Source organism: Arachis hypogaea, chromosome 18 (assembly GCF_003086295.3).
Source record: "Arachis hypogaea cultivar Tifrunner chromosome 18, arahy.Tifrunner.gnm2.J5K5, whole genome shotgun sequence".
Taxonomy (NCBI): Eukaryota; Viridiplantae; Streptophyta; class Magnoliopsida; order Fabales; family Fabaceae; genus Arachis; species Arachis hypogaea.
The window spans coordinates 131,670,760-131,697,672 of NC_092053.1; the positions used below are offsets into that span (position 1 = coordinate 131,670,760).

At 33.5% G+C, this 26,913-nt stretch overlaps 2 protein-coding genes and 3 long non-coding RNA genes across 11 annotated transcripts; 4 read left to right on the plus strand and 1 right to left on the minus strand.

Annotated features, from left to right (window-relative positions):
* Window positions 1-317: 317 nt before the first annotated feature.
* On the minus strand, window positions 318-5,736 carry LOC112771300 (calcium-dependent protein kinase 15). Of its 7 annotated transcripts, none has more exons than XR_011876084.1 (11): window positions 5,260-5,736; window positions 3,866-4,166; window positions 3,500-3,574; window positions 2,960-3,077; window positions 2,567-2,635; window positions 2,282-2,349; window positions 2,017-2,201; window positions 1,633-1,782; window positions 1,410-1,498; window positions 916-976; window positions 318-814 (listed from the first exon to the last, which is right to left on the minus strand). XR_011876084.1 is itself a non-coding variant. In XM_072224566.1 (10 exons), the coding sequence occupies exons 7-9, from the start codon at window positions 2,114-2,116 to the stop codon at window positions 948-950; spliced, it is 279 nt and encodes a 92-aa protein (XP_072080667.1). In that variant the 5' UTR covers window positions 2,117-2,201; window positions 2,282-2,349; window positions 2,567-2,875; window positions 2,960-3,077; window positions 3,500-3,574; window positions 3,866-4,166; window positions 5,260-5,736; the 3' UTR covers window positions 318-814; window positions 916-947. The 7 variants fall into 7 exon arrangements, 3 of the variants coding, with proteins under 3 accessions (XP_072080667.1, XP_072080668.1, XP_072080666.1); XR_011876083.1 differs by having other exon boundaries at window positions 1,410-1,555; XR_011876082.1 differs by having other exon boundaries at window positions 2,567-2,875.
* A 3,050-nt stretch (window positions 5,737-8,786) lies between these two features.
* On the plus strand, window positions 8,787-9,544 carry LOC140181191 (uncharacterized). The gene is made up of 2 exons (XM_072224568.1): window positions 8,787-9,306; window positions 9,387-9,544. The coding sequence occupies exons 1-2, from the start codon at window positions 8,929-8,931 to the stop codon at window positions 9,408-9,410; spliced, it is 402 nt and encodes a 133-aa protein (XP_072080669.1). The 5' UTR covers window positions 8,787-8,928; the 3' UTR covers window positions 9,411-9,544.
* Window positions 9,545-9,603: 59 nt separating this feature from the next.
* Window positions 9,604-11,745, plus strand: LOC112772476 (uncharacterized). The gene is made up of 3 exons (XR_011876085.1): window positions 9,604-9,743; window positions 9,871-9,972; window positions 11,506-11,745. It is a non-coding gene; the product is annotated as an uncharacterized lncRNA (long non-coding RNA).
* Window positions 11,746-13,440: 1,695 nt separating this feature from the next.
* LOC140181192 (uncharacterized) lies at window positions 13,441-14,049 on the plus strand. Its single transcript, XR_011876086.1, has 2 exons — window positions 13,441-13,609; window positions 13,711-14,049. It is a non-coding gene; the product is annotated as an uncharacterized lncRNA (long non-coding RNA).
* A 6,155-nt stretch (window positions 14,050-20,204) lies between these two features.
* On the plus strand, window positions 20,205-21,340 carry LOC140181679 (uncharacterized). The gene is made up of 3 exons (XR_011876722.1): window positions 20,205-20,545; window positions 20,615-20,708; window positions 20,853-21,340. It is a non-coding gene; the product is annotated as an uncharacterized lncRNA (long non-coding RNA).
* Window positions 21,341-26,913: the final 5,573 nt, after the last annotated feature.

Genomic DNA, 26,913 nt, shown 5'->3' on the forward strand with positions numbered 1-26,913 from the left:
AGATGACAAACACCGACGAAATAAAATTAAACTTTATATATTTTTATTGCAAACTTATTTTATTCAATATTTAAGATTCTAGAAAGTGATTAAATAATAATTCCGTACACCATTACTCTATATTAGAAACTTTGGCTCAAACTTATCATGTGTTGATGAGTAGAACCAATAATGCTGCCCACAAATAACACAACTGTGCCCCAAGATTAAAAAAAAAGTCTATTGTATGAATTTCTCCCTTAAATTTGCAACCACATACATGCATGTATATATGTAGAAACTAGAAATTAAAGTATGTTGTTTGAAAATACGCAAAGTGAAAATGTACAATTTTACTGGCTCCTTTTTGCTTCCATAATAAATTTAGACCAAAGATGAAGCCATATGAAAATGATAGAAGTCCCTTCCTTTCATGTGAGAATTCTAATTGGAAGTGAGAATCTTTGCACTTTCTTATCTTGCAGATCTAAGCAAGACGATATTGGACATAAAAACTGTTCTATATGGAAACGGTGAATCAGAGCCAATTTCAGATGCGTGTTCTCAAGTCACTCATGAGCTCTTCAAGAAGGATACATTTCGCCTTGTCCTCTTTCTTCCAAATATAAGTTTTTTGACACGCTTTTTGAAAAAATAAATTCAACTTCCAAAATAAACATTTAAAAAAATTACAATTTTATATTAGAAAAAATCTAATCTAATTTCTAAACAACATCCGGACTAAATTGTAGCACACGAATGGTTGCATGCAACTCTTGTATAGCTGTCGGAGGCGGAGAAGCTGTTGGGCGACAGTAACCTGTATGCATGAAAACTATACAACAAATTGCAAAATCAGTACTAATTTCAAGCATGTCAAATTTGTCACTTAGTAATCAAAACTAGTAGCTCCCTTTTTATAATAATAATACGTACCTGCACCAAGATCCGAGTCACATGTGTAAACATCAGTCCTCCATAGCTAGCCACCTCTGACCTGAACATATTAATATTAACTCTCAAGACTTGGTGTGGCATCAGAATTCAGATACTAGAGGCTAAAAGCATATTTCAATTTCATACATTAGGTTCCCAAATAAAAAATATAGGTACATTTTTCTAATAGCAAAGTGAACAAATGAAAATTTCCATCTGATCTCATTCAAATAATTTCATTAACTGAATTAATGTATAAAAAATTCATGCCAGCATCAAGGAAGCATTAGTGAAAAGTATGCATTAAAATCACATAAAACATTGACAAATGGAATGTAAACATTGCATTGACTGCAACGATAGCAAGCAACCATAATGAATCAAAATAAAAATCTTAAGCTTCTCTTCAACATAGAAGAAGACTGGAACTATGTTGTCTGCAATGCCACAAATAAAGCGTGTATCAATTTTAGCATGTTTCATGTCAAGCTTACCTCTATATAGCAAGGTCCATGTGTCACAATTAAATTTATTTCATGCCAGTTTTTCAGTCTTCGCTGATTTTGTTATCCTTCCAACAAATCTGATCTCAAAGATAAGACTAGAGATTTATGCTGAAGATATAACACAGCCAGCTGGTCTTCATAAACAATAGTGCAATACAATTACATATAAAATATAAACCACTTTTGACATAATACAAATTTACTAACTTACTAAGGACTTCAACTGCTGAAAGCCATTCCTTGGCGTCAGCATGTAACGTCTTGACCAGATTTTTGGCACTGCTCGATATGGAAGGCCAAGCTTCCGATGAGAAATCAATGCGTCCATGAAGAATAGCATCAAATATACCCTGTTTATTTTCTTCATACAAAAGACAAGAATAACATGTGAGAAAGATTAGAAAGCAAAACTAGTCTCCAATCAATACAAAATATCTAATAATGAACAAGAAAACAAGCTTCCAGAACCAAGCACACACATCTGAACTGAAATGAAGCTCAAGAATCAATAGCCATTGAAAATCATAGCCATTGAAAATTTGAGCCAATGGCTGAAGTTAGCACTTAGAATAGGATATTAAAATAGTATGTTTACCTTCATGGAAGCCTCCTAATAACAGCCTCATCAAGATCAAAGGGCCTATTTGTAGCAGCGAGAACAAGTACACGCTCTTTATCTTTTGTTCGCAGACCATCCCAATTCATCACAAACTCATTCTTCATTTTACGCATAGTCTCATGTTTGCCAGGAGTTTCACGTCTTCCTAACATTCTGTCGACCTGACAACAAAAAAAGATTAACCAGGAAAGTTTACGGAGAAAGATAACAGAAAAGGAATACACATAGATGTGATACTAACCTCATCGACAAAAATAACACTTGGGGCAATCTTGCTGGCTAGAGAAAAGACAAAAAAGAAGTCCCCACCTGAAAAATTGATGTATGTTAAAAAAAAATCAAGCCTATATCCATATATCCTGTGATTGATTAATGCAAGACACATGAATAAAAGGAACCTTTAATTTTGGATCAATGCATTTACATATTTTAAAGTTAATTGCACAAAACAAAGAAAATACATGAATATTGATCATACTGAACATTCCACAAAAGATGATATACTATTTAAAAAAAATTATGGTACCTTGATAGTCTCGCTTAAATTTCCAAAACCATGTAACTTGTGCAAGGGGGCAGAACTACCAGCGGGCAGCTGCTCCAAGAGCACAAATTATAATAATCTCATCAGAATCATATTTCTTTATTTCTCAAGATGATCAAGGTTATCAATTATGTTAAAAATCAATCAATTTTCTAACAATTTTTGCATGAATAAGCATGACACCAATATATCATCATTAATCGTTACAAGACTACCCAGAACTTCAATGCAAACAGCAGTACATAAGCCTATTACATATCTTGAAGGTTGAAACTTCTTCAATGGAGCTGCCTGCAATTGAAACTCTCTTGTCTAACTATTCAATTCCATTAGACAACAATCAAATACAAAAACAAAAACGAATTGAGCACTCACATAGTTGCATAGAACTGCCAATACACCTTTATCACGGATACACTGCTGCACCAAGACCATTCTAGGTGGCGGTGCACCAGACACTCTCACACCCTCAAGAAACCCCCATTTAGTATTTCTTTAGCAAAAAATTAAAGACAAAAATCAGAAACCATTCCAATAAGCAATTTACATCATAAACAAACAAAATAACAAATGATCATATCACTCAAACCTTGTATCAAGTATCTGTACTATTCGAACAAATGCATGTGTATCATAATAAAGTACAATTCATATACTAAGATTAAAAGAATACCAGTGAATGAATCTCATTATCCAAGTTGAAATAAATTTTATATACTCCAATATAAGAAATCAGTACAATTCATATATCAGTAGTGACTTGATAGTTTTCTAATGCAGATCCCACTGATGACAGTGCTTTTTTCTTATAGTGTAATTTGTCACAAATTATGAATTTATCTAAAAATTTTATTCATTCAGACTTCAAATATGAATATGACAAATAAAAACCCTAAAAAACAGTAAGATTTGTACTTCTTAGATAATTTGAAGAGCAACACGATCTTTGACACTGACACCAGGGTTAAGGAACTCGCACTTGGCAAGAATCTGAAGAGAGAATAGCAAGTATGTGAGCTGAATTGAAAGCCAAAGTAACTAGTGACTTAATGCACGTTGATCAGCACTTCAATATATAGATAAATGCATAAATCAAACGACGTAAGATGCACAGCACAAAGTAATAGCAAAAGCAAATCTTATTCTGTATTAATCAATACTTCAGCAGAAGAACAAAAGTACAATCTTAATTACACGTAGCAGATTCACGAGAATCAATAAGGCACAGGAAAAGTAACAAAAGTCCAAATTCTATAACGAGAACATCAGAAAGAAAACAACCCCAGCACAATCAGCAATCAGAGTTCACCGCCACAGAGCCTCAGAACAAGATGGAGGGTGGACTCCTTTTGAATGTTGTAATCAGCCAGAGTGCGTCCGTCCTCAAGCTGGTTCCCAGCAAAGATTAGACGCTGCTGGTCCGGTGGAATCCCATCTTTGTCCTGTATCTTTGCCTTCACGTTATCAATAGTATCAGAACTCTCCACCTCTAGCGTTATCGTCTTCCCGGTTAGAGTCTTCACGAAAATCTACATCCCTCCACGCAAATGGTTTTCTAATGCAGATCCCACTGATGATAGGGCTTCCATTTAGCAAAATAAAAAAAAATAAAATAAAAAATCAGAACAAATAATCAGAACCAACAAGAAATAATCATAACATAAAATCATAAAAACAAACAAAACAGAAACAAACCCTCAGAAAAAGAATTAGAACAAATAAGTAAAAAATCATAACAAAAATTAAATAATTTAAAGCTTAGCAAAATGAGAAAAAAATCAAATAATTAGAAGTTTGGACAAATAAAAAAAATAGAAAATCAAGTTTAGAAAAAACCCCTAACCCAGGAATCGAATCTTTACCGCCGACGCCAGCGATGCATCCGGCACCGAGCTCGACGGAGACGCCACCGATGGTTTCCTTCCGGATCCTGCTGCCGATTCATGGATAAACACCAGAGATGCCGGCACCGGTAATGATGACGGAGGAGGGAGAGTGAGAGTCCATGTAGAGAGAAAAAGAGAGAGTAGCGGAATGACGGTGGCGCTGACGGGTGGCGCGACGGGTGTGGGAGAGGGAGACGGCGGTGCGGGGCATGAGCGATGAGGGAGGGATGGACGGAGGTGCTGCAACGGGTTGGAGGGAGGGATTGTGACGGGTTGAGAGAGGGAGACAGCGGCGTTGTTGGGAGAGACATCCACACCTTAATCCTACTATACCGTATAACCAATCTCTTATTATTATTGGATTTGATTACACCTTCATCTCCAGAACCCAAAACATTGAACCCTATCACCTCCATTTCCTCACTCTAATGGCATGCTCCTTTCCCCGCCTCAGCATCATTCAAATCTAGTTATACATTCTAATACTTCAAACATGCTTCCATTATCTCATTATTCAAATTTATCTTTTACCATACTGATTTCAATAAACTGAACAATAAATCAATAACCAGCAACAATACCAACAATAAAATAATTCAACAATACCAACATTACCTGACAAACAGCAACAATGAATCAATAAACAGCAATTGGCAAACAATGAATCAACAAACAGCAAGTCAGCAACAATGAATTAACAAAAACAATACCAACAATAAAGTAAACAAAGCCAACAAACCGCAACAATGAATCAATGATTATTGAACAAAAATTAGTTAAATTACATACCTGATGGGTGGCTCGGGCTCCATATTGACTTTAAATGACTTGAATCGGTGGCTGGGTAGGGGACTGGGAAACGCTGCTGGGTGCTGCTGGCTGGTGGCGTCACTGGCGTGGTGTTGTGCTGGTCTGCTGGGTCAGTGGGTGGTGGCGTCGTGCTGTGCTACTGCTGCGTCGGTGGCCCGAAATGGTGCTCTGTCTGCTGGGTGCGAGCCTGCGACGGTGGTGCTGGCTGTGGCTGGGGCTTCGTGGACCGTGGTGCACTGTGGGGTGAAAAGGTCCAGGGAGCAGTTGGTGAAACGGCTTCGGCGTTGGGAGGAAGGCTTCGAGGTGGTGGGAGCCTGGGAGGAACGGTCTCTCGCCGTCGACCTCGAGACTCAAGAACGTGGGTGTGGGTGACTGGGTGCAGAGAGCGGGATTGTAGAAGAGACTCAAGAGAGCGCTAGGTTTCAATTGGGGGTGGGGGTTAGGTCGCGCAGCCGCAGCGCTCATTTGGGGGTTGGGGGTTGGTTTTTTAGGGTTTTTACTTATCCGGCCCGGTTCGGTTCGGTTGAAATTTCATGGTTATAACCGAAAACCGAATCAAACCGCAAAAAACAAAACACATTTTTCGATTTTTTCGATTTTTAGTTTGTTCAGGTTTTTATTTTTTTGGTTCGATTCGGATCGATTTTAAACACCCATAGGAGAGAGGGAGTTATGGCTATGTTAGGGGTGCAGAAATGAGAAGAGCGAGTGACGGCAAACTGTTTAGGAGAATAGGGTTTCCAAATATATATATATATATATAATAGGTTAGGAAATGGGTACGCTTTTAAAAAGTGATGAAAATAAAAACAAATTAGTCATGCTTCAAAAGCATGCTGGTTGATTCCTTTAAGCCACTCTTTTGAAGTGTGTCAATAAAAAGCATGGTGATAAAAGTTTTAAAATGTCACTATAATATAAATCTATTAGCATGCTTTAAAAGCGTGCTTGTTATTCTCTATGACCACGCTTTTAAAACGTGACAAAAAATGCATGATCAAATTTCTAATCAATCGCCACTCATATAAAAACATGGTCATTGACCCTTTTTCAGCATACTTTTGAAGTGTGAAAAAAACATAGCCAAATCTCTAATCAATTTTAAAAGCGTGACAAGAAAAAAGTGTGTTGATAAACCTTTTTTCTTGTAGTAATGGCTATGAATACAAAAATTAATAATAATAATAATAATAATAATAATTTATTATTATTATTATTATTATTATTATTATTATTATTATTATTATTATTATTATTATTTGTATTTTGATTATAAGTCTAATTTGATATTATTTTATAAAATTTGACTACGAATATAAATATGTTGTTAATTTGTATATATTTTTTATTTAGAAAAATAATTTTTTAAATTATCTGCAAGTAAAGAAAATAGTCCAATCATATTCACGTTGAAGTTGAACCTACTTATTTCATTATGGCAACTATTTTAATTAAGATGCTAAAAACATCTTTTTATGATGATCTTTATTTAAAAAGTGTGATTTATTTGTTTAGTCACACTTTAAATAAAAGTAATACTTTTATAACATATAAAAATTAAATCCTATAACTTATTATTCAATAATCAAAATAAAATATTTTCATATAATGACAATCATAAAATTTTCATTGGAGTATATATATTAATGGTAAGATTTTTTTCTTAAACATGTGTGAGTTTTATATGTGAAAATTCATGTGATGTCATTTTTTTTGCAATAACATGTGAGAAATTTAAGAATATATATTTTGTAAATGTGTTGATAATCAAATATTAAAAAGAGTCAAATATTCTTTATAGAGTTAGTATTGGATAGTTTCGTTTAGTTTTAAATAATGTATGTGGCTAACGAAGTAAGTATGCAAGTGATTTTTTGATCCGCAAGCAAATACGAGCACAAGTGTCGGTTATCAAGTTATATGTTGAGTTTGAAGAATTAGTCGAGGTTGATTTACCAGAACCTAATATCGACTGGACAGTTTATAATAGTGAAAGTGAAGACGAATTTGAGAGTTTAGATGGGGTCCGCAGGGCTAAAGATTTTTATTTTTTTTATTTTTATTAAATAAAAGAGTGATTACTACTACAAAATTAATAATTATATAATTTTGGAACACATTTTTTTCATTTTTTATTTTTATTCTTCTTTTAGTTATTAACTTTATTTATTTTATTTTACAATTTCGTATATATGTTCAAATTATTTGACTTATTTTTTAAAATAAAGATGGTTCTATTGACAAATATTATTTTGCACAATTTTATTAAAGTTAAAAATTAAAAAAAAAAGATAATAAAAAATTACATTATAATTTGACTATTTTTTATTTATATTTAATTTTTTAATTATTATTTTGTGATTAATTTTATTTTTTTTAAAAAAGTCAAATGGGCTAGCCCGCCGTCCCACCAATCCGCCATAAAATGGGGCGGACTAGCATTTTGAACCCACTTTAGTTGGCGGGGCGGGTCGGCTCACACCATTTATGGTGCGGGACTAGGCGGGGCGGAATAAGTTGGGGTGGACTGACCCGCTTTGCCACCCCTAATTTGGAGAGTTTTTTTTCATGTAATTTTTGAATCCGAATACTATAAATGCACTAAAATTTCTTGAATATGTCCATATAGGTAAGTAGATTTTATTATTATCATTATTATTGAATCCTATAATAATAGTCAAGAATTATTTTTTGTTGTTATTGGTGTAAACATTGTTATTGTTATGGACAGACTGATTGTGATAATTTAAAATTATACTATTTGTAGGAGTGTAGATTATCAGGAGTGTGAATCTGAGCTAACTATATTTTATACAAAGTGTGTACAATACAAAATAAATTACGATTGACTATCATGGTTGTAAGACTTAAAATTTTTGAAAAATATTATTATGAGTTAATTTCAATTTATTAATTCATTAAAGACTTTATTTTTAGAAATTATTGTATTAAAAATAATTAAATTAAGTTTTGATAATTAAATTAAAAATTTTACTTAATCTTATAATATTGAATAATTTTCTATATTTAAACTATAAAACTTAATAGTTGTAAAAGAATAAAAATTTTATATGATTCGGGTCAAATAATTAATATTTTATAATTTAATACTCATGTTTTGGGAAATAAAGAGAATTAATCATATTATGTCTAATTTTTTTTAATTAGAATATTTATTAAAAAATAATTTATATATTGATGAACAAATAATATTTTCTTTGAAGATAATTTTATTAGATTAAACTTAGTTTTTAAAACCATTTTATACCCTAATTATATTATCAATTGTCCTCAAAATGAAACCCTAATTTGCTAATTCCTAAAACCCTAACCCTAATTTTCCCATTCCCTTCAGCCGCCACACCCCTTTCAACTTTTCCTTCCTTCCAAAATCAAACACAGACCCAGCACATAGCAGCAGAAAAAAGAAAAAAAAAAGAAAGAAATCAACAGAAAGAAAGAAAGAAAACGTTGAGGGAGAGAAGGAGAAATGGAGTTAGAGAAGAGAAGAGCGGAGAGGGGGATGGCCAGCGCTGGTGGGCCGAGCTGCTCACCGCCATCGTTGCTAGCACCGACGCGGAGGAGGGAGCCAGAGGAGAAGAAGCACAACGATGTTCTGCCGTTCCTCGCCGCGGATGAAGCTCGCCGATGCTGCACCACACCTCGCGAACCACTACTGCGTCGCGTCTATCGTCGTCTTCGCTGGTTCCGGTCGCCATCGTCGTCTCTGCCGTGAAGCCCGTCGCCGCCTTCCTTCTCGCCATGAAGCCAGCGGCGCCATCGTCATCATCACGGACTACTGCTGCGCGTGACGCCGCCGCCGCCTCTGAGTCCGTCGCCGTCAAGCAGAGCCACGGGCAGAGAGAGGATCCCCAGGTGAGAGAGAGAGAACCTGGGAGGGCCGCGGCCAGTCCAGCCACCGCGCCCAGTCACCGGCGTCGTCTTCGTCTGAACCACCGCCAGATCCGCCGCTGCCGAATCTTCTGGCTGCGCCTCTGTCGTCGACGGAGCTTGCCGTTACTGGAGGTGAGTCGGCATCGCGTTCTTGCTGTTTTGAGCCACCAGCGCCGCTGCTGCTACTCCAAAATTCCACTTCTGTTTCTCAGGGTTTGCTATCTCAGCCCCCTTGAAGTTACCGTCGGTTCTGTCCTTGCCGGTGAGGGTCACCGGAGCTGCTGCAATTCCAGTCTTTTGTTCCTCTGCTAAGGTTATTCTGTCGCGCCTTGTCTCGCTATAATGTTTCATTAATTAACTCTGTCCTACTTTACATAAATGTTCCTTTGTATCCTTGCTCAGCCTTAAACCATAGTAGATTATTAGATTCACCGTTGTTGCCGTTTTGTAGCTGCCTCGCGGTGTTGTTCCATCGTCACTGTTGCTGGAAGAAGCAGTCGAAGTGGCTGCCATGAGTTAAAAGGAAAGGGAGTTGTTATAATAGGTTTATGCGAACTCGGCTAATCGAGGTAGGAAATTGTTTTAAAGTTAAAATATTTTGGGATTGAATACCTGATGAGTTTAGCAGATTAATACAAGTGAATTAATTTCTGTGTTTAAAATGATTTTCTGCTGTGATTAGAGTTGTTGTGGTAGCTAGGTAAGCGGTTTGGAGGTGAGGCTGTAGCTGCCACTGATTGCGGGCCGAAAAGAAAGGGTTTCTTGATGCGTTTGGTTTATGAGTTTCGATTATTCGAGGTAGGGGTTTTTCTTAAAATCTATTTTACATTACAGAGTTGTTATAAATAGATATTGATGCAAAAAGATATACTTCTGTGATTATATTTATCTTGTGGATGTGATGGTTTATTGGTTGCTTGATTGCGTGAGTGGTGTATGGTTGTTGATAAGAAATCGGTTTGAAATGTTATTTACTTGATCATTATGAAAAGTGAATTTTCTTGGTTTTGGAGTTTACTTAGTAATATAAATGAATCAATGTTGGATGTAATTTGAGATATGAAAATAAATTGATCCTGGAGGCGGTTTGATTTTGAGTTAGACTGACTTTATAAATGATTTAATATTTGAACTGGTTTGATTTTAAAAAGAGTTTTATTATTGGAATTGGTTCGATTTGAAAAATAATTTGGTATTGGAAATAGTTGAATTTTGGAAAATGATTGAGATTTAGGAATGGTTGAGAAAAGGTTTGAGAAATGTTTGGATGGGACCCGAAAAGGGTGGCAGTGTCCGAGTTTTAGAGATGCTGTCGAAATTTTATAAAATTGGAAGTTTCGCTTAAAGTATTATCTGAAAAAAATTGGTTTTAAACATTACATGTTTTAGAGTGGATTTATTTATCAAAGAAAGAATTCTATTTTTGAATTGGGAATATTGATGAACGGAATGGGAAGAAGGATGATGAGGAATGACTTTGAAATATGATTTTCGAATGAATTTGAAAATGAGATATGGATTGACGAATGACGATGATATTGAGAATGACTTAGATGTCGATGAATGTTGAATGAATTATTCATATGGCTTATAAATTTGAATTATCTGAGACACGAGTTCCCTAGGTAAAGTACCATGGCTTGCCACCATGTGTACCAGGTTGAAACTCGATACTCTGTTGACCCTACGACGTAAGGGTGACCGGGCACTATAAATTTCCGGGAATGTTACCCCCATTGAGCAATATTGATTATTTGAGAAAAAGCTATGCATAGACTCTTGGGGATGCATGTCGAGGGACAGTCTAAGGTTTTTGGACTTGTCGGGTGGGCTGGATAACCGACAGATGAGCTCATTATTCATAGGACAGACATACATCATATGCATTTGTATGCTTTGCTTGAGTTTGAACTTGTTTTGGTTTGCCTAATTGTTAAACTGTTCTTAACTGATACCTGAACTATTTGCTGTAACTATTACCTAAACCTGTGCTTTATTTGTCTGTTTTGTCTGTGTTTGTTCTGGTGTGCTACTTTTGAGAATGAGCTATGGTGCTGAATTGATGATTGTGTTGATTAGTTTTGTGGTTGGTCACTGATTAAGATTTTCTTATAAAAAGAAAGGGTTTGAAATTCTGAAAGATTGAATATTGTTTCTTTGAAAAGGTTTTGAACGATTACCTATTGGTTTTTTTAAAAAGATTCATAAGGCAATGATAATCACTGAGCTTGAAAACTGTTTTCTTATTAAATATCTTCTTATGACAATTCTGAAACTTCGTGGTGAGACCGTGTGGTTAGATTCTCACCCCCTATAGTTTTACCTTTTCAGGAATTAAATGAAGAACTATTATAAAGAGTTATACTGCGTTTTGGTTTATATGATGTTGTATTAATTAGATTATTTTTCTTTCCTCGTCTTTGTTATTACAATTTTATAAGAGGGATAGGAGATTTGTGTTTTATATGTATATTATTTTATAAGCTATTAGGTAAGAAATCTTGTATATGAATCTATGTGTTTGTTTTTTTTTAAGATAAAGTATTTATTTCCGATTTTCAAAGAAATCAACGATATGGTGTCAAGTCACAGGCTCCTATTTTAATATTTAGTATATAAAGTAGTCGTAATACTTTTTGCTATCAGAGTGGCGCAGCCAGAAGCGTGACATTCTATTAGTAAGGGTGTTACAATGGCTAGCCTTTAAAAGAAAATTTTGTTGAGTTATAAGTTAATACAATGATAGTCAGACATGCATCAAAACTACCATTTCTTAGGATTATGCTAAGTTGAACTCAGACATGATTGTAGAGGTAATAAAGTCATTGGTTGAAACAGGTCCATTTTTAAAGGTGAAACATGTGATTATTGAAGTGCAATTAAAATTTAATTGTATGATAAATTACTGCAAAATATGGCTATCTAAGTAAAAGGTAATTGCAAAAATTTTTTGGTTAGAAGCAATGGTACAAAAAGAGCCATCAATAGCAGTCGATATCCAACTACACTAACATACCATGAGGATGAGGTGGTTAAGAATATTAAGATAATGACGCGGTTATTTTGAAACTTTTATACTTGTATTAAATCATTAAAGAGATGCAAATCAATTATACAAGTAAATGATACATATCTGTATAAAAAATACAAAGAAATTCTCTTAGTTACAATTTCTCAGGATGACAATAATAATATTGTGCCTCTTAATTTTTTATTATACTATTTAGTTTGTTAAATATATGTATTAAGTGATAAATTCCTAAAACACTATAATATATCATGTCTTTTGTTTTTTTTTTTAAGTCTAATTGTATTTATTAGTTATATTATTTATATATCATTTTTTTAACAATTTATACTTTTTAATATCATTTAGTTATAATGTTGTTAAAAATACATAATATTATCATAATTTATAGAAAAAATTAAAATACAAAATTAAATTTAATTTTAAACATTAAAATATCATATTCAAACTTACATTTTATCTAAGAGAGTTATATTTTTACAAATATTTAAATATAATCTAAAATAAATAAATAAATCAATAAATAAATAATAACTATTTAAAAGAACAAAAATTAAAAATGATAATATGAAGTCGAATAAACAAATTTGAATTGAAATCCAATTTATATATAAATCTTTTAATTTTATAATTATTAAATTTAAAATTAATTTATATTTTTTATAAAATATATATTCATTTTGTTTTTGTGCAATACGCAGGCTAGTTGAAATTGAAAATAAGAGTGAGAGAAGAATGATACATACTGAAGAAAGAGCGAATGAGGCCGGAAGCATACATATTTATGGATCTAGAAAGGTTGGACGCATGTTGCGCAAGCAATATGTCCCTTTGTGTTGTAGTGCAATACACTCTTTATACGAGTTAATAGTCAAAATCGTCCTTGAAAAATGCCTCGATCTCTATTGTCGTTTTCGAAAGATAAAGTTAATCAAAATAGTCTTCGAAAGATAACCGAGTTATTCACGTTCGTCCTTCGATCATCTCCCTCGTTGAGTTGGCTAACGTTGGCTGATGTGTGACGTTAACTGCCACCGTGGCAGACGCCTAGATGTCCCCTGCTATTGCTGACAAGGTAACTATGGTGAAATAGTTCAAATCAGTCCCTTAGTATTTGAACCCTAATCTTCAATTCGATGATAAATAAGTCGCTCTCAACAATCAGAGGGCCATATACTTGGGTAGACCTTGAAATTACTAGTTTGTAGTGAGGATGGAGGCAGGAAATGGAGGTCGTAGCGGTGGGGTTTCATTTCCGTCGAACAGCAGTAATAGTTCCAGCGCTTCAATGCGAACCAGGAGGAAAACTCTTGAGGAATCATGTTTCTGTGGATCGAAGGCTGTGATAAAAAATCTGGGACAACAGAGAACCCAGATAGATTATTCCATGCATGTCGAAGGTACCGGGTGAGTGTTCTGGAAAAAGCTAAAGGTTTTTCATCTTGTTTTGTGTTGTTAGGTGTTTTTCAATTTTTTGTTTTCTGATTTTTGAATTTGCACAAGGACAGTCACTGCAATTACTTTAAGTGGGTCGATGATGATGACTATCAAGGGGTGGCTGAAGGTGGAACAAAGAAAGATTATAGAACTAATTTGCAGGTTGAAAGTGGCTATGATGAATGGAGGTTGAAGGTGGCATGGAGACTGGGCAGCTTGGAAGCTGAAGTTAAAGCTTTGAAACTACTATTAATTTTCATATTTGTGGTAGTTGTCATTAATGTGACCCTATGTTGTTTGTCATGTACTTCCAAGTAAACCAAATTCTGTTGATATGTCATGGTGTAATGAATGGAATGGCTTGAATGAGAATACATGTTTCCATTTGGTTTTTTAAGATTATGACCAAACTAATCCATCAAATGTTGCAAACTAATCAGAATCACTGATGCAGTAAGATATATTAAGCTATAAACACAATCAGTAATCAAAGTACTCTTAACATTGTGTTGCCATAGAAGGCTAATTGTCACATTGTCTTAAGGATAAATACCACAGCAAATTTATAAGGTTTTACATGAAGATACAAACCTAAAAATAAGACTAGACCAAAATAAAAGGACACAATACAATTTTCAAATACACAGCTAACCACAATGTTTAATATAGAACTTCAATTGCCCTATGCAAAATATAGCAAGTACCCCCTACAAAAGAAAAGTCAAACAGAATACATTTCTTTCTAATCAAAGTCATTTATTAGTCTTCTTTGGGGGCTTGAAGCCTAGAGTAGGTACGAAGGTCATAAAGTTGGCAAGCTTCTTAGCAGTGGCTGAACTTGCCCCCTTGATTGTCTCAGTAGAGATAGCCACTGGTGCAGCTATAGTAGGTTTAGGAGAGGACCTAAGTCTGGCTTTCCCATTTTCACCGGATTGACATTGAAACAATAAGTCCTCCTGTACGCTTCCATCTTCAACCAGTCATGAAAATACTCTTCAACCATTTTGTCATTCTTATCCTGTATTGCTAATATTATATGCATTCATAGCATTCCTTACAGAGATAATTAAAAGATTAATTAAAATTTGTGCTTGACTGAAGATGAACATAACTAAGAGAAACCTTGTTCCAGATGCAAAAAAGGAGCATTAAAAATAATTGAAAATGAAAAACAAACATGAAAAGAGGAAGAAACTCTCATAGGTATGAAATGACTATCAGATTATGTATCATTCACTTCATTCAACAATCGACAAGTATAATCGCCTTTTTGATAATTAATGCATTTTTTTTTAATCATAGAACACAATACCCAACCAAAACCAAGAAAAACTTCATAGGAACAAAGGGAGTGTTATGGTACCTCATCCAATTGTGCATTCACCCTTGGGCATACAATTTGACATGGTGGGGATCCCTATACATACACAGATGCATACAAATATATAATGTCATATTGTCATATCATATCATGAAAATCTTATAGAGTAAAATGCTTGCAGAAAAATTTTTCACATCAATTCAATTCCTTCATAGTATATCAGGACCAAATTAGTGCCTAATTACTCAAACCTTACACTAATCATTACCAAATAAAACAAATTATTAAGCTAATTTCTTTTCTCCCCAATCATAGAGCACATGAATTATGCAAAATATAAAATCTACAAGTGCCAAATTTCTAAAATTAGCTAAGTAAATAAGAGTGCAAGTTAGGAGAATAAGTGGTACATTAAGCAAAACTCCAAAAGGAAAAAGTGAAAAAGGAAGCAAATTTGTATATGGGTTAATGCATTGATAAGAGCGAGAATGAAAAAATGGAAAAAAGAAGGTACCTTGGTGAGGAAAGGAAGGTTGGGTTTAGGAGAGAGACGGAAAGAGAGGTTGGAGTGAGAGAAGCAAAAATGATTGATTTTGGGTTTGGGTTTTGTGGGAGTAGGAAGCGAAGAAGATGCGGAAAAAGCAGTTGAAGTGAAAGATGTCATTGTTGTGTTGATGAAAGGGATGAGTGAGTGCAGTGTCAAATTTAGAGGTTAGCATTCAATCAAAACTAAACTAAACGACGACGACGACGACGACGCATAGAGAGAAAGTTGTTATGAGGTGGGGTGATGCTTTGCAATATTTTTAATTTCTTTTGGACACTAAATGACGACGCATCAGGGTTTGGAGGCCATTCAATCAAAACTTCGTCGTTTTCGTTGTCTGCCACGGTGACAGTTAACGTCACACGTCAGTCAACGTTAGCCAACTCATCGAGGGAGATGACAGAAGGACGAACGTGAATAATTCAATTATTTTTCGCAGACTATTTTGATTAACTTTATCTTTCGGAGACGAAAATAGAGATCGAAGTATCTTTCAAAAACGATTTTGACTATTAACTCTTCCTTACACGTTATATTTCTTCTAAATGGTAATCTCAAATCTATGTAAACTACCGTTTCTTATAATATTACAGTGAATCTGACGTTGTTCTTAAATGGTAAAATAAAAAATCGAATTATTTTGCCTAATTTTAAAAATATATATATATATATATATATATATATATATATATATATATATATATATATATATAATATATATATCAGGCACGGACTCATGCATATTAGGGAGTCATTGCATATTTTTAAACCCAAAAAAAATAATATATATATATATATATATATATATATATATATATATATATATATATATGCTTTTATTTTAAATATGACCCACTACAAATAAATTAAACCCAATTATTAAAAGTTTAAACCTATTTTATTTTTTTATGATTTTGACTATTAATTAACCTAATTAAATTTAGTCTTCTTCTATTTTCAAATCGTAGGCCGTCACTCATTTATTCTCTTAAACCCTTTTCTTAGTTTCATATTTTCAACCTTTTTTTTCTATTCTTTGTCTAGTGGTCATCTTCTTTTCCTCAAAAAGTAAATTCTCTATTTTGTTTTATATAGCTCTCTATAACTATATATATCTTTTAATTTCATTATTTCTCTTTTTGATATTTTTAATTACAAATTTTAATTCAAACAATTATAGTTTAAGTATTAATTTATTTTTTTATTCTCTTCATGAATTTATATATTTTAGTTTATTCTCAATTAGTGATCCTTATTATTTATTTGTTTATCTTTCGTTGTATTCTATTATATGTAATTGTATTGCATATAAATTTTTAAAGTGAATGGATCAATTTATTAATTTAGAATATATATTTTTTATTTTTAGAAATAGTAATGGAAAAATATTTTAAAAGAAAGCTACCATTAGAATCTGAAGTCACTCCATTAGTCTCTTCTAATAAAAAGAAGTTCTTCGAATTCAATCTGAAAAGTCTGGATCTGGACAACGACCCAAAATTTCAAATTATGATCCAAATGACAGAGAAGAAGTTAGACGAGCTTATTTGCAAAAAGGTCATTGTCAACCAAGAGAACATGATTTTTCACAAATATATTTTGGAACTTCTCACCATAAATTCAATTAAATTGATCATGAAACAATTATTCAACATTTTCAAAATATGAAAACAAGAAGAGAAGTACTTTCAAGATTTGAAGCGAAGAAAGTTAATGGCTAATGTAGTTGTTAGTTTTTTTTATTCGAATAATTAATGTGCATTTTTATATTTTTAAATTTAAATTAATATATATTTTGATAGTAATGTGTATTATTTTTGCCCTCAACATAAATTTTTTGAGTCTGTTATATATATATATATATATATGTTTGTGTATTGTTATATATTTTGTATAAGTTTATACTATCGCTTCTATTATTCTCAAGTTTTTTTTTAAATATCAACCTAGACTGCAACTATTAAAACTATATATAAAAAAATTTCTATAAAAAATTAATTAAAAGATTCATATTTTGAGCTTTTATTTGTTAGAATGAACAAACATGACCATACTTCTGAAAATCAGATTAAAATTAATTCGTTCCACCCAATTAATTAAAAATTGGCCAATTAATTTGGTTTAATATAAATCGTGATAGAGAATTAATTCAAAAATTAAAAAAATCGATTAACTAGTCAAACTGATATAGTATTTTAACAGTTCATCCGTTTAAAATAATAAACTACAAAAAATTAAATCTTTTTAAAAAAAATATCTTATATATATTAATATATTATTTTATTATATGAAATAATAAACTACCAAATATATATCTTTTTAAATCTTTTGAACATTTAATTCTACGGTTCAATAAGCATTCCACAAGCGGTTTGGTTTTCAAACTTCAAACATGATATTTTATTATATGAAATAATAAACTACCAAATATATATCTTTTGATTATTTGCTGTATTTACATGAAGCTAGTAATAAAAATTTGTTTTATTAATGTTATTATTGTCTCTTTTTTATGAACAAGAATAAGTGACTTTTCTAATAATACTTTTATTGTTTTTATTTATTGTGAAAATCATATTTACCATGACGGCCTTAAATAAGAAAATAAAGACAAGATGTAACAGAATTATCTGTTGTTCATAGCAAAAAGTTATTTTCATTCTATAAAGGAAAAAAGAAAAGGCAAATTCATAAAACATACTTCAATTTAAGTTAAATATTTTCCATGATATATTTCTATGTTATATAGTATATACACTTTCTATATAAAATTATTGAATAAATTTCTATGTAAGTTGTTTTATTTGATCACAATAAATATGATTCACAATACTTGTTGGAATCTTATTCACAGTTTATCTACTCCTTGAAGAAATCAGTTATTTTCATATTCATTGTCACCATCATTGAATTCTTTATTGAAATTGTTCATTAAATATGCCAGTTTTTACTTGTCCTACATTATTGTCTTATTTCATCTATTTTTTGTTCTCGTGCTTCAGTAGTGTTCAAGCCATTCTTTCTCTTTTGATTTCCCATTAATCTTTTTATGCCATTTTTCGTTGGAGAACGTTTGCCATAGGTATTTTTCTCAACTCCTTGCTTCACCTCTTTGTTTCATTGTAAAACCTTTATGATCTTAAGTGGCTTCGACTTGACTCTAAGTTTAATTTAGTGCATTATTCTTGTTATGATTCCGATAAGCTAATTTGGCTGCTGAGAGTTTAATTTAATTTACACTTGAAGCTATTTTGTTGCTGCGTTACATCATCAGTTTTTACTTTTGTGGTAGGCAAGAGTCACTTCAATTTCTTTTTACTTAGAATTTGATACATATGTTGCTCCTAATAAGCGATGAATGTTGTTTATGCAGTTGAATAATTTTGGAAAAACAACAGCAGATGTCACCTTGCTTTTCACATGGACTGTAAGTGAAACTTTTTTGTTGACTATTTACTATTACCTTGGGGTGCTTAATGCAAACAATTGATGTATGCATTCAGATTTCTGTTGGAGGACTTTCTGAGTTTACTGGCAATCATTTTAATTCAAAGATGTAAGAAAATTGTGACTTGTTCACCTTCTTTGTGAAAATCTCCCATTTAATTGCTTTTTATTCTAACATTCAAGATACATATTATGTTATGCTAGGGCGAATGACAAAGTGCATGGTGTTATTCTACATCACAAGTAAAGCCTTAACCCTTACTATATTTTTGAATGATAAATAATTTTGGAATTTATCAATTAATTTAGATGATACTATAGGACTACGAATGAGCGACCTCCTGTCACATTTGCAATTGCAGCAGAGGAGACAGAGGATGTGCATATCTCAGTATGTCCTGTCTTTGTTATATCTGGTGCTCACAAGGGTATCTCGGCTAAGGATATGTGAAATGAAATTAAACAGATTAAGAGGATAACTTATAATTTTCACAATATTTCATTGAAACTTGAAAAATATTTATTCATTGTTTCTGTTATATTAAGTCATTGGTTCCATCATGTTTTCTTCTCCTGGATAAAGCTGATTATTCTTTCTAGCTTCTAAGCATTATATATAACACAAGCACTTGGATTTTCCTTTATTTGGGTATCATAAATAATTTCTTGTCAATTATGACAATTACAATGTTGAAGACTTCAAGTCCTGTCAAGCATCACTGTTTCAGAATATTGGAAGCCTAAACAATTACCCCTTTTGAACTCTTAAAAATGATGTATCTTGTAATATCTTAGGGCAATCTTTTAGGATTGGTTTTTATAATTTCTTACATTACGTCATTTTTTATCTTTATTTTAGTATGTTGATGATTCTATGATTTTTCAAATATAGGGGTTGTTACTTTGTAATTTATATCATGGTACATCTCATCATATCAGAATGGCTGAGTTGATTAAAGAGTGAATACCCATCCGGCCCCTGATAATTATCTCGAAAGGACGAGGCCCCAAAAAAAAAAAACACCCAATCCAGCTCCTGATATTTTTTTTTTGGGATTGATTAGCTCCTGTGCCAAAAAAAACATTAATTTTTTTTGGCACAGGGGCCTCGTTGTCCTTTCAAGGTAATTGTTAGGGGCTGGATTGGGTTTTTTTTTGTCAAGAACCTCGTTGTCTTTCGAAGTAATTATCAGGGCTATTTTGAGTTTTTTCTCTTGATTAAATAAAGATATGATGATGCAGATTGTAATGCTGTTTTCTCAGCTTTTGTTGCTTTTTTGTTCTTCTTATCCCCACCCCATCCCCCTTTTTTCGTTGATTGCACTTATTGAGAATTATATCCATAGATATATTTTTGAAGAGCCAGACTATGGATAAAATTTTCTCTTTTCTTTTCTGTTCTTTCTTTGATGTCAAAATTTAGATGATTTCCCAAAGCATGCACCATAGTTATAATTGCTAATAGCCTAATAGATTTCATGAATAACTTACTAAAGCTTCTATGAATTGGTGACATAGGGCACCAGCAATGGGAGGCTCAGATTGAAGACTGGCAAAGACCAATCCTTCAAGACTAAAGACTTCCTGAGTGGTAATGCTCAGTTCTTTATTAACTTTATTCTTGTACTTTAAAAATTCAGAAGCATTCAGAGTTGTGCAGGTACCCTACAACCCTTCTGAATTTTGTTTTTGGTGACTTATAACCCTTCTGAATGAGCTTTACTATCTCAATTCTGGATTCACAATTTGGACAGGTATTTCTCTAAAACATGGGTTTTATATATTAGCTAATTAAGCCATGTTTGTTTGCTTTAAACTTTTCAGACTCTGTATGATTATGTGCTATGAGTTATGACTGTCTTTGTCATCAATTTGTGACATCATTCTCTGTTTTGCAGATGGTTCAGGTCCAGTGCATAGTTCAGCTAGCTTAGGGGAAAGAAAATTTTCGCTGGATGGGTTCATATATGATTTAGAGAGTCCGAATTTATCGCCCCAGAGTTATACTGCTATGAACATTCTTGAAAGATTTAGCTCTATACACACTCCAACTGCATCAAAGTTAGCATATGGAGTAAATCTGCTTCAAGAAGGGGAAGAAAACATTGGTCAATTTCTTTATCTTGAAGGCATTGAGTATCCAATGTGGAATACCTACCTTTGATGTTCATTTTTACTCATCTTTTGCACTGCTCATGCTTTTTCCAAACTTGAACTCAGTGTCCAAAGAGACTTTGCTGCGGCCGTAATGATGCATGATCCTGAAAAAAGGCAAGCTCTAGTTGATGGCTGAATGGTTCGCAGAAAGGTTCTTGGTGATGTTCCTCATGATATTGGAGTCAATGATCCATGGTTTGAAATAAATGGCTATAATCTTCATAACACAGCTATGCCTTATTTGCATGCTTTATTTCCATTGGTGCAACTTGTGAAGTAGGTTTGTTAGATTAACAACATATGAAGCTGCATGGTCCAAGGATGGACTTGGGTATAGTACCTTATTACTTTATCCCCTTGATACTAAAACTTGTGGAAAATTGCAGCATCAAGTTGATAACAAGTAAGCTTTAACCACAGAATCAGAAGGTTATGTCAGACATTTTAGTTATCAATAAATTTTAACCAAATTAGTCTCTAACTCTATGTTCTTAGACGAATAAATTTTTACATCAAATTTTGATAAAGAACTAGACAAATTAATCCTATCATTATTTAATAAAGACATAACAGTTTTTAAAAGTTTTTAAATTTCTAAAATCAATCTCTCTATAGACAAATAATAAGGTTTGAAGACTGATTTGGTAATAAAAATTTATTGAAAATTAAAATGTCTTGACTAAATACTTTTTAGAAACCGATTCAGATATTACTCAATAAAAAAACTCAAAATAAAGCTTTCTGTGTTTTATCATGTTTTATTTTTGAAATAGTTAATGAAGGTTGATTCTGCTATTAATCAACAGTTATGCTTTTCAAATTCATGAAGCATGGGACACTTCAACAGAGATTCACGCAAATACTCATAGTAATCCCTAAGATCTGAAAAGCGTGAATTATAAAGGACAAATATTCTTTATAGACAGCGTGTGTTAGTATCATGGTTCTGAAAACCGAACCGGACCGGCCGGTTCAACCAGAAAAATCGGGAACCGGTCACCTAGCCGGTCCGAGTAACGTTAAAAACCGTCTAGCAAAAAACCGGTGGAAAAATCGGTCGAACCGGCAGTTAACCGGTGAACCGGGAGAACTGTCCGGTTTTTTGGCGGTTTTTTGGTTTGAAATCAGACATGCAAAACGACGTCGTTTTGCCCTATTTAAAAAAAAAAGAAAAAAAAAGAGAAAATGGCAAAAGCAAAACGCGTAACCCTAATAATCACAATCAGTTCCAGTTTTCCCTTTCCAACGCGTCATTCCCACACCACCCCCACCTTTTCATCTCATCTCTGAGAATCAGAAACCTTACCCTAACCTAACCCCAGCCACCAGCCCGCCATCACAATCCTCCATGGCCGAACTTTTCTTCTCCGTTAGATGGTGCTTTCGCCGCCGGCGGGAATCGTGGGTGCCGTCGCACTCTTCTCATCGCCAATCCCTTCTCATCTTTCCTCTTCTCGTCACCGTCGCACAAAGGAAGCGTTGACCCCGTGGCATAACCGTCGCGAAGGTTTTCCGGTCGATCGTCATCTCTTCAAGCGCGCGCTCTCTCTCTCACTCACTCTCTCTGTGTCTGAGCTTCGAGCTCTCTGTCGCTCTCTGTTCGAGTTCACTTCCCTTGTTCCGTTGTCATCAGCCCGTCGCTTCCTATTCCTCCCTCGCCTCACTTTCCTTCCTCCTTCGCCGCCGGTAAGCGCTGCTGCTTTAATTAATATTGCTTGGTTTGTACATTTGTTAATAATACCGATTCTGGGTTTTGGGTTCTTTGATTTCTGATTCTGAGTTTGATAATTTTGCTTAATCTGAGTTACTGATTTTCTGAAATAATGATTGATTGAATGATTTGATTAAATATTTTCTTTGCTGGGTTAATTTGTTTGAGTTACTTTTGTTGAAGGTTAATTTATTTTTGTTGGGTGTTGAAGATGGAACAGGAACAACAGCCAGAAGACATTATTTATTCAATTTGTTGAATGGTGATGTAATTATGAATTCAATTTAATTTGGATTCTGACTGTGGAATTCGATTCAATTTAGTTTTTGCTGCTGATATATTTTCAGATTAGTTTGGATTCATAGTCTGATATGTTTTCAAAAACAGTGTCAATGTGCTTCTATATATCTGAATCAGTGTATTTCAAAGTCGTTCATATGGTAAACTGGTTGTTATGTATCAACAAACTATGCTTGTCTGTACTAATATACCTTTGTTTTGAATAGTATCATTCAATCTATTTATACTTTACAGCTACAATTTAAGTGTTGCTAGATGATATGTATACAAGCCATGCCAATTTAAATTCTTTTGGGTTTCTTAGTATCACTATATTTCTCTTTTTTAATGATCTATGAAGTTGTTTAGTTATAAACTTTGATGTTTGAAGTTGTTTGTGGACCTCTAATATTAAGTTATGGATAGTTTATTATGTGAGATTTTAAATTTTATTAAGTTAGAAATTATTGAATTTATATATTTAAAATTATTTTTAGGTTTTTAAATAATTTTATTTAATATTTAATTAAACCGGTTGAACCCCGGTTGAACCCCGGTCGAACCAGTGAACCATTGAACCAGTGACCTCACCGGTTTATTGACCGGTCCGGTTCTCGCAACCTTGGTTAGTATTTAGTGATTTCCTTTAGTTTTAAATAATGTATGTGCATGGCTGACGAAGCAAATATGTACGGAATGTTTTCGATCTATTAGCAAACACGAGCACAAGTGTCGGTTATTAAGTTATATGTTGAGTTTGAAGAATTAGTCGAGGTTGATTTACCGGAGCCTAACATCGACCGGACAGAGCCAACTATATTTTATACAAAGTGTGTACAATATGGAACAAGTGGCAATTGACTTATCATGGCTAGTCTTATTAAAAGAAAATTTTGTTGGGTTATAGGGCAGTACAATGATAGTCACCATGCACCAAAACTATCATTTCTCAAGATTATGCCAAGCTGAACTCAAACATAATTGCAGAGGTGATAAAGCCATTGGTTGAAACGGGTCCATCTTTAAAGGTGACATATGTGATTGTTGAAGTGCAATCGAAATTCAATTATACAATAAGTTATCGCAAAATATGGTTGTCTAAGCAAAAGATGATTGCGAAAATTTTTTGTGGTTGAAAAGCTTCTTATAAAACTTTACCGTCGTGATTTGAAGCAATGGTACAAAAAGAGTCATCAACAACAGTCGAGATCGAAACTGCACTAACATATCGAGAGAATGAGGTGGTCGAGGATATTAGAATAATGACGCGAGTGTTTTGGAACTTTTATCCTTACATTAAAGCATTAAGGAGCTGCAAACCAATCGTACAAGTAGATGGCTCATATTTGTATGAAAAATACAAAGGAACTCAGTTAGTTGCAGTTTTTTAGGATGACAATGGCAATATTGTGCCTTTTAATTTTTTATTCTACTATTTATTTATTGAGTTAAAAATTAACTAATATAATTGATGATGACAAACATTAGATTATTAGGCTAATTACACAATTAGTTTTTAATCATTTTGGTTAAGTAATGCAGGCTAAAACCAATACACAACAGCACCCCAATTGGATGAAATTAAAACAAGACTGATGGGCTGTACAAACAAAGGAAGCTCAAAGGATTCAAAGAAATGAAACCATCTAAGCCAATGTAATCAAACGGGTTGCTTGATGGGTATCCGATCCAAGCCCAACAGCAAGCATTTCCCTCATATTTGCTTTCACAAAAAGCTACGCTCACTTTTTCCTGTCTTAGTCAGAACTCAGAGAAAGAAAGAGAGAAAGCTTAGTCCCTAAGTTGTTCACAGAAGAAGAAAGAAAGAAAAGGTTAAGCAAAGAAAGGTTGAGGTATAATCAACCATATCAAACCAAATCAAGCTAAAGCAAAGGTTAAAGGTAATCCATTTCCTATTGCATGCATACTACTTTCTTCTCTTCATCCCAACTCTCTGCCACTCCATATTGGGATACCAGGAAAAGATGAAGTCTGTTCTTCACTACTGTGCATCTACGGTCATAAGTGTGACTTGGGGACCAAGTTGTTTTTCAATGGCCAAGATCTGGGTTTACCATTGAAAATGTTTATTTCTACTGTTATGTGGCTTTCGGTCAACATAGAAGGGTCAGAACCAAAGTTTCTATTTTGAGGATTAATGGAAAAAAGTGAGATGGTGGGTTAGTGAAGCACAAAGCTCGAGAGTTAATCTAGGAGAGAGAAACTCAGCAACATGCAAGGAGATACAAAAGAAGATTTCTCACCATTCAGAAAAATAGAGGAGAGAAACCAGTGTTTTGGTGAGTGGTGTTTTGAGAAGATTGAAGAACTGTTGATTGATGGTTTAGAAGTTATAATAAACTCTCGTTGTAAGTATAGTTACTAAACCAAGCAATCAACCTTTCTTACAAAAGTTTTGGTTGTCACAAGTAACAAACCCCTTTAAAATTGATAACCGAGTATTTAAACTTCGGGTCGTCTTCTCAAAGAATTGCAGGGAGGTATGTTCTTATTATTGGTTATGAGTTTGTAAATTGGGGGGTTTTGGATCAAGGTAAAAAGTTAATTAAGTGACAAGTAAAATAAAATAATAATAATAAAATCTCTTGGCAAGATATGAAAACGGGAAGTCCTATCCTAGTTACCCTTATCAATTGTAATGAGAATTGGATTTTTCTCCCACTTTGTTAACCTCTAACTATGAAGGTAAGTTAAGTGGATGAATCAATTCTGATTCCTCAAGTCCTAGTCTTTCCTCGGAAAAGTCAGAGTTAGTGGAACTCGAATTAATTCTTGAAGAATTCCAATTTCAATTAACAATGAGTTTGATAACTCAAGAGTCTCCAATGACTCAACCAAAGCCAAAGGGGAAAAATCTAAATTATTTATATAAATAAAAGAAAGCAATCATAAATCTGAAATACCTCAATTAACTCTAATAAAGATATCAAATGTAACATGGAAGAGTTCATAAATTAAATTAGGAAAATAAATAAAAAGAACATTGAACCTGGGATTGAGAGTCACTCCTAAAACTAAGAGAAGTCCTAAATCTTAATCCTAAGAGAGAGGAGAGAACCTCTCTCTCTAAAAACTACATCTACTCCTAAAATTATGAATGTGAAAGCTTGTCTATGAATGGATGCAATCCCCCACTTTATAGCCTCTAATCTGTGTTTTCTGGGCCGCGAACTGGGTCGAAAACAGCCCGAAAATCGCTGGAGGAGAATTCAAACACGCTGATTTCCGTCACTGCGACGCGGCCGCATGGAGCACGCGGTCGCGTCGTCTAGCGTCAGAGCAACTATGGCATATTATATATAAAATCGAAGCCCCGGACGTTAGCTTTCCAACGCAACTGAAACCGCGTCGTTTGGATCTCTATAGCTAAAGTTATAGCTGTTTGAGTACGAAGAGGTCAGGCTGGACAGCTTAGCAATTTCTCCAACTTCTTGTATTCCTTCCACTTTTGCATGCTTCTTTCCCATCCTCTGAGCCATTCCTGCCCTGTAATCTCTGAAATCACTTAACACACATATCAAGGCATCTAATGATAATAAGAGAGGATTAATAATAAGCAATTATAAGATCAAAGAAGCATGTTTTCAATCATAGCACAAAATCAGGAAGGAAATATAAAACCATGCAAATATTATGAATAAGTGGGTAAAGAGTTGATAAAATCCACTCAATTGAGTACAAGATAAACCATAAAATAGTGGTTTATCAAAGATCTCTCTGAAGAAGTTCATCAACTTGGACAGTACTTTCTTTCAAAGAAGGTGATGAGTTTGAAAAACTCTAATTTAATT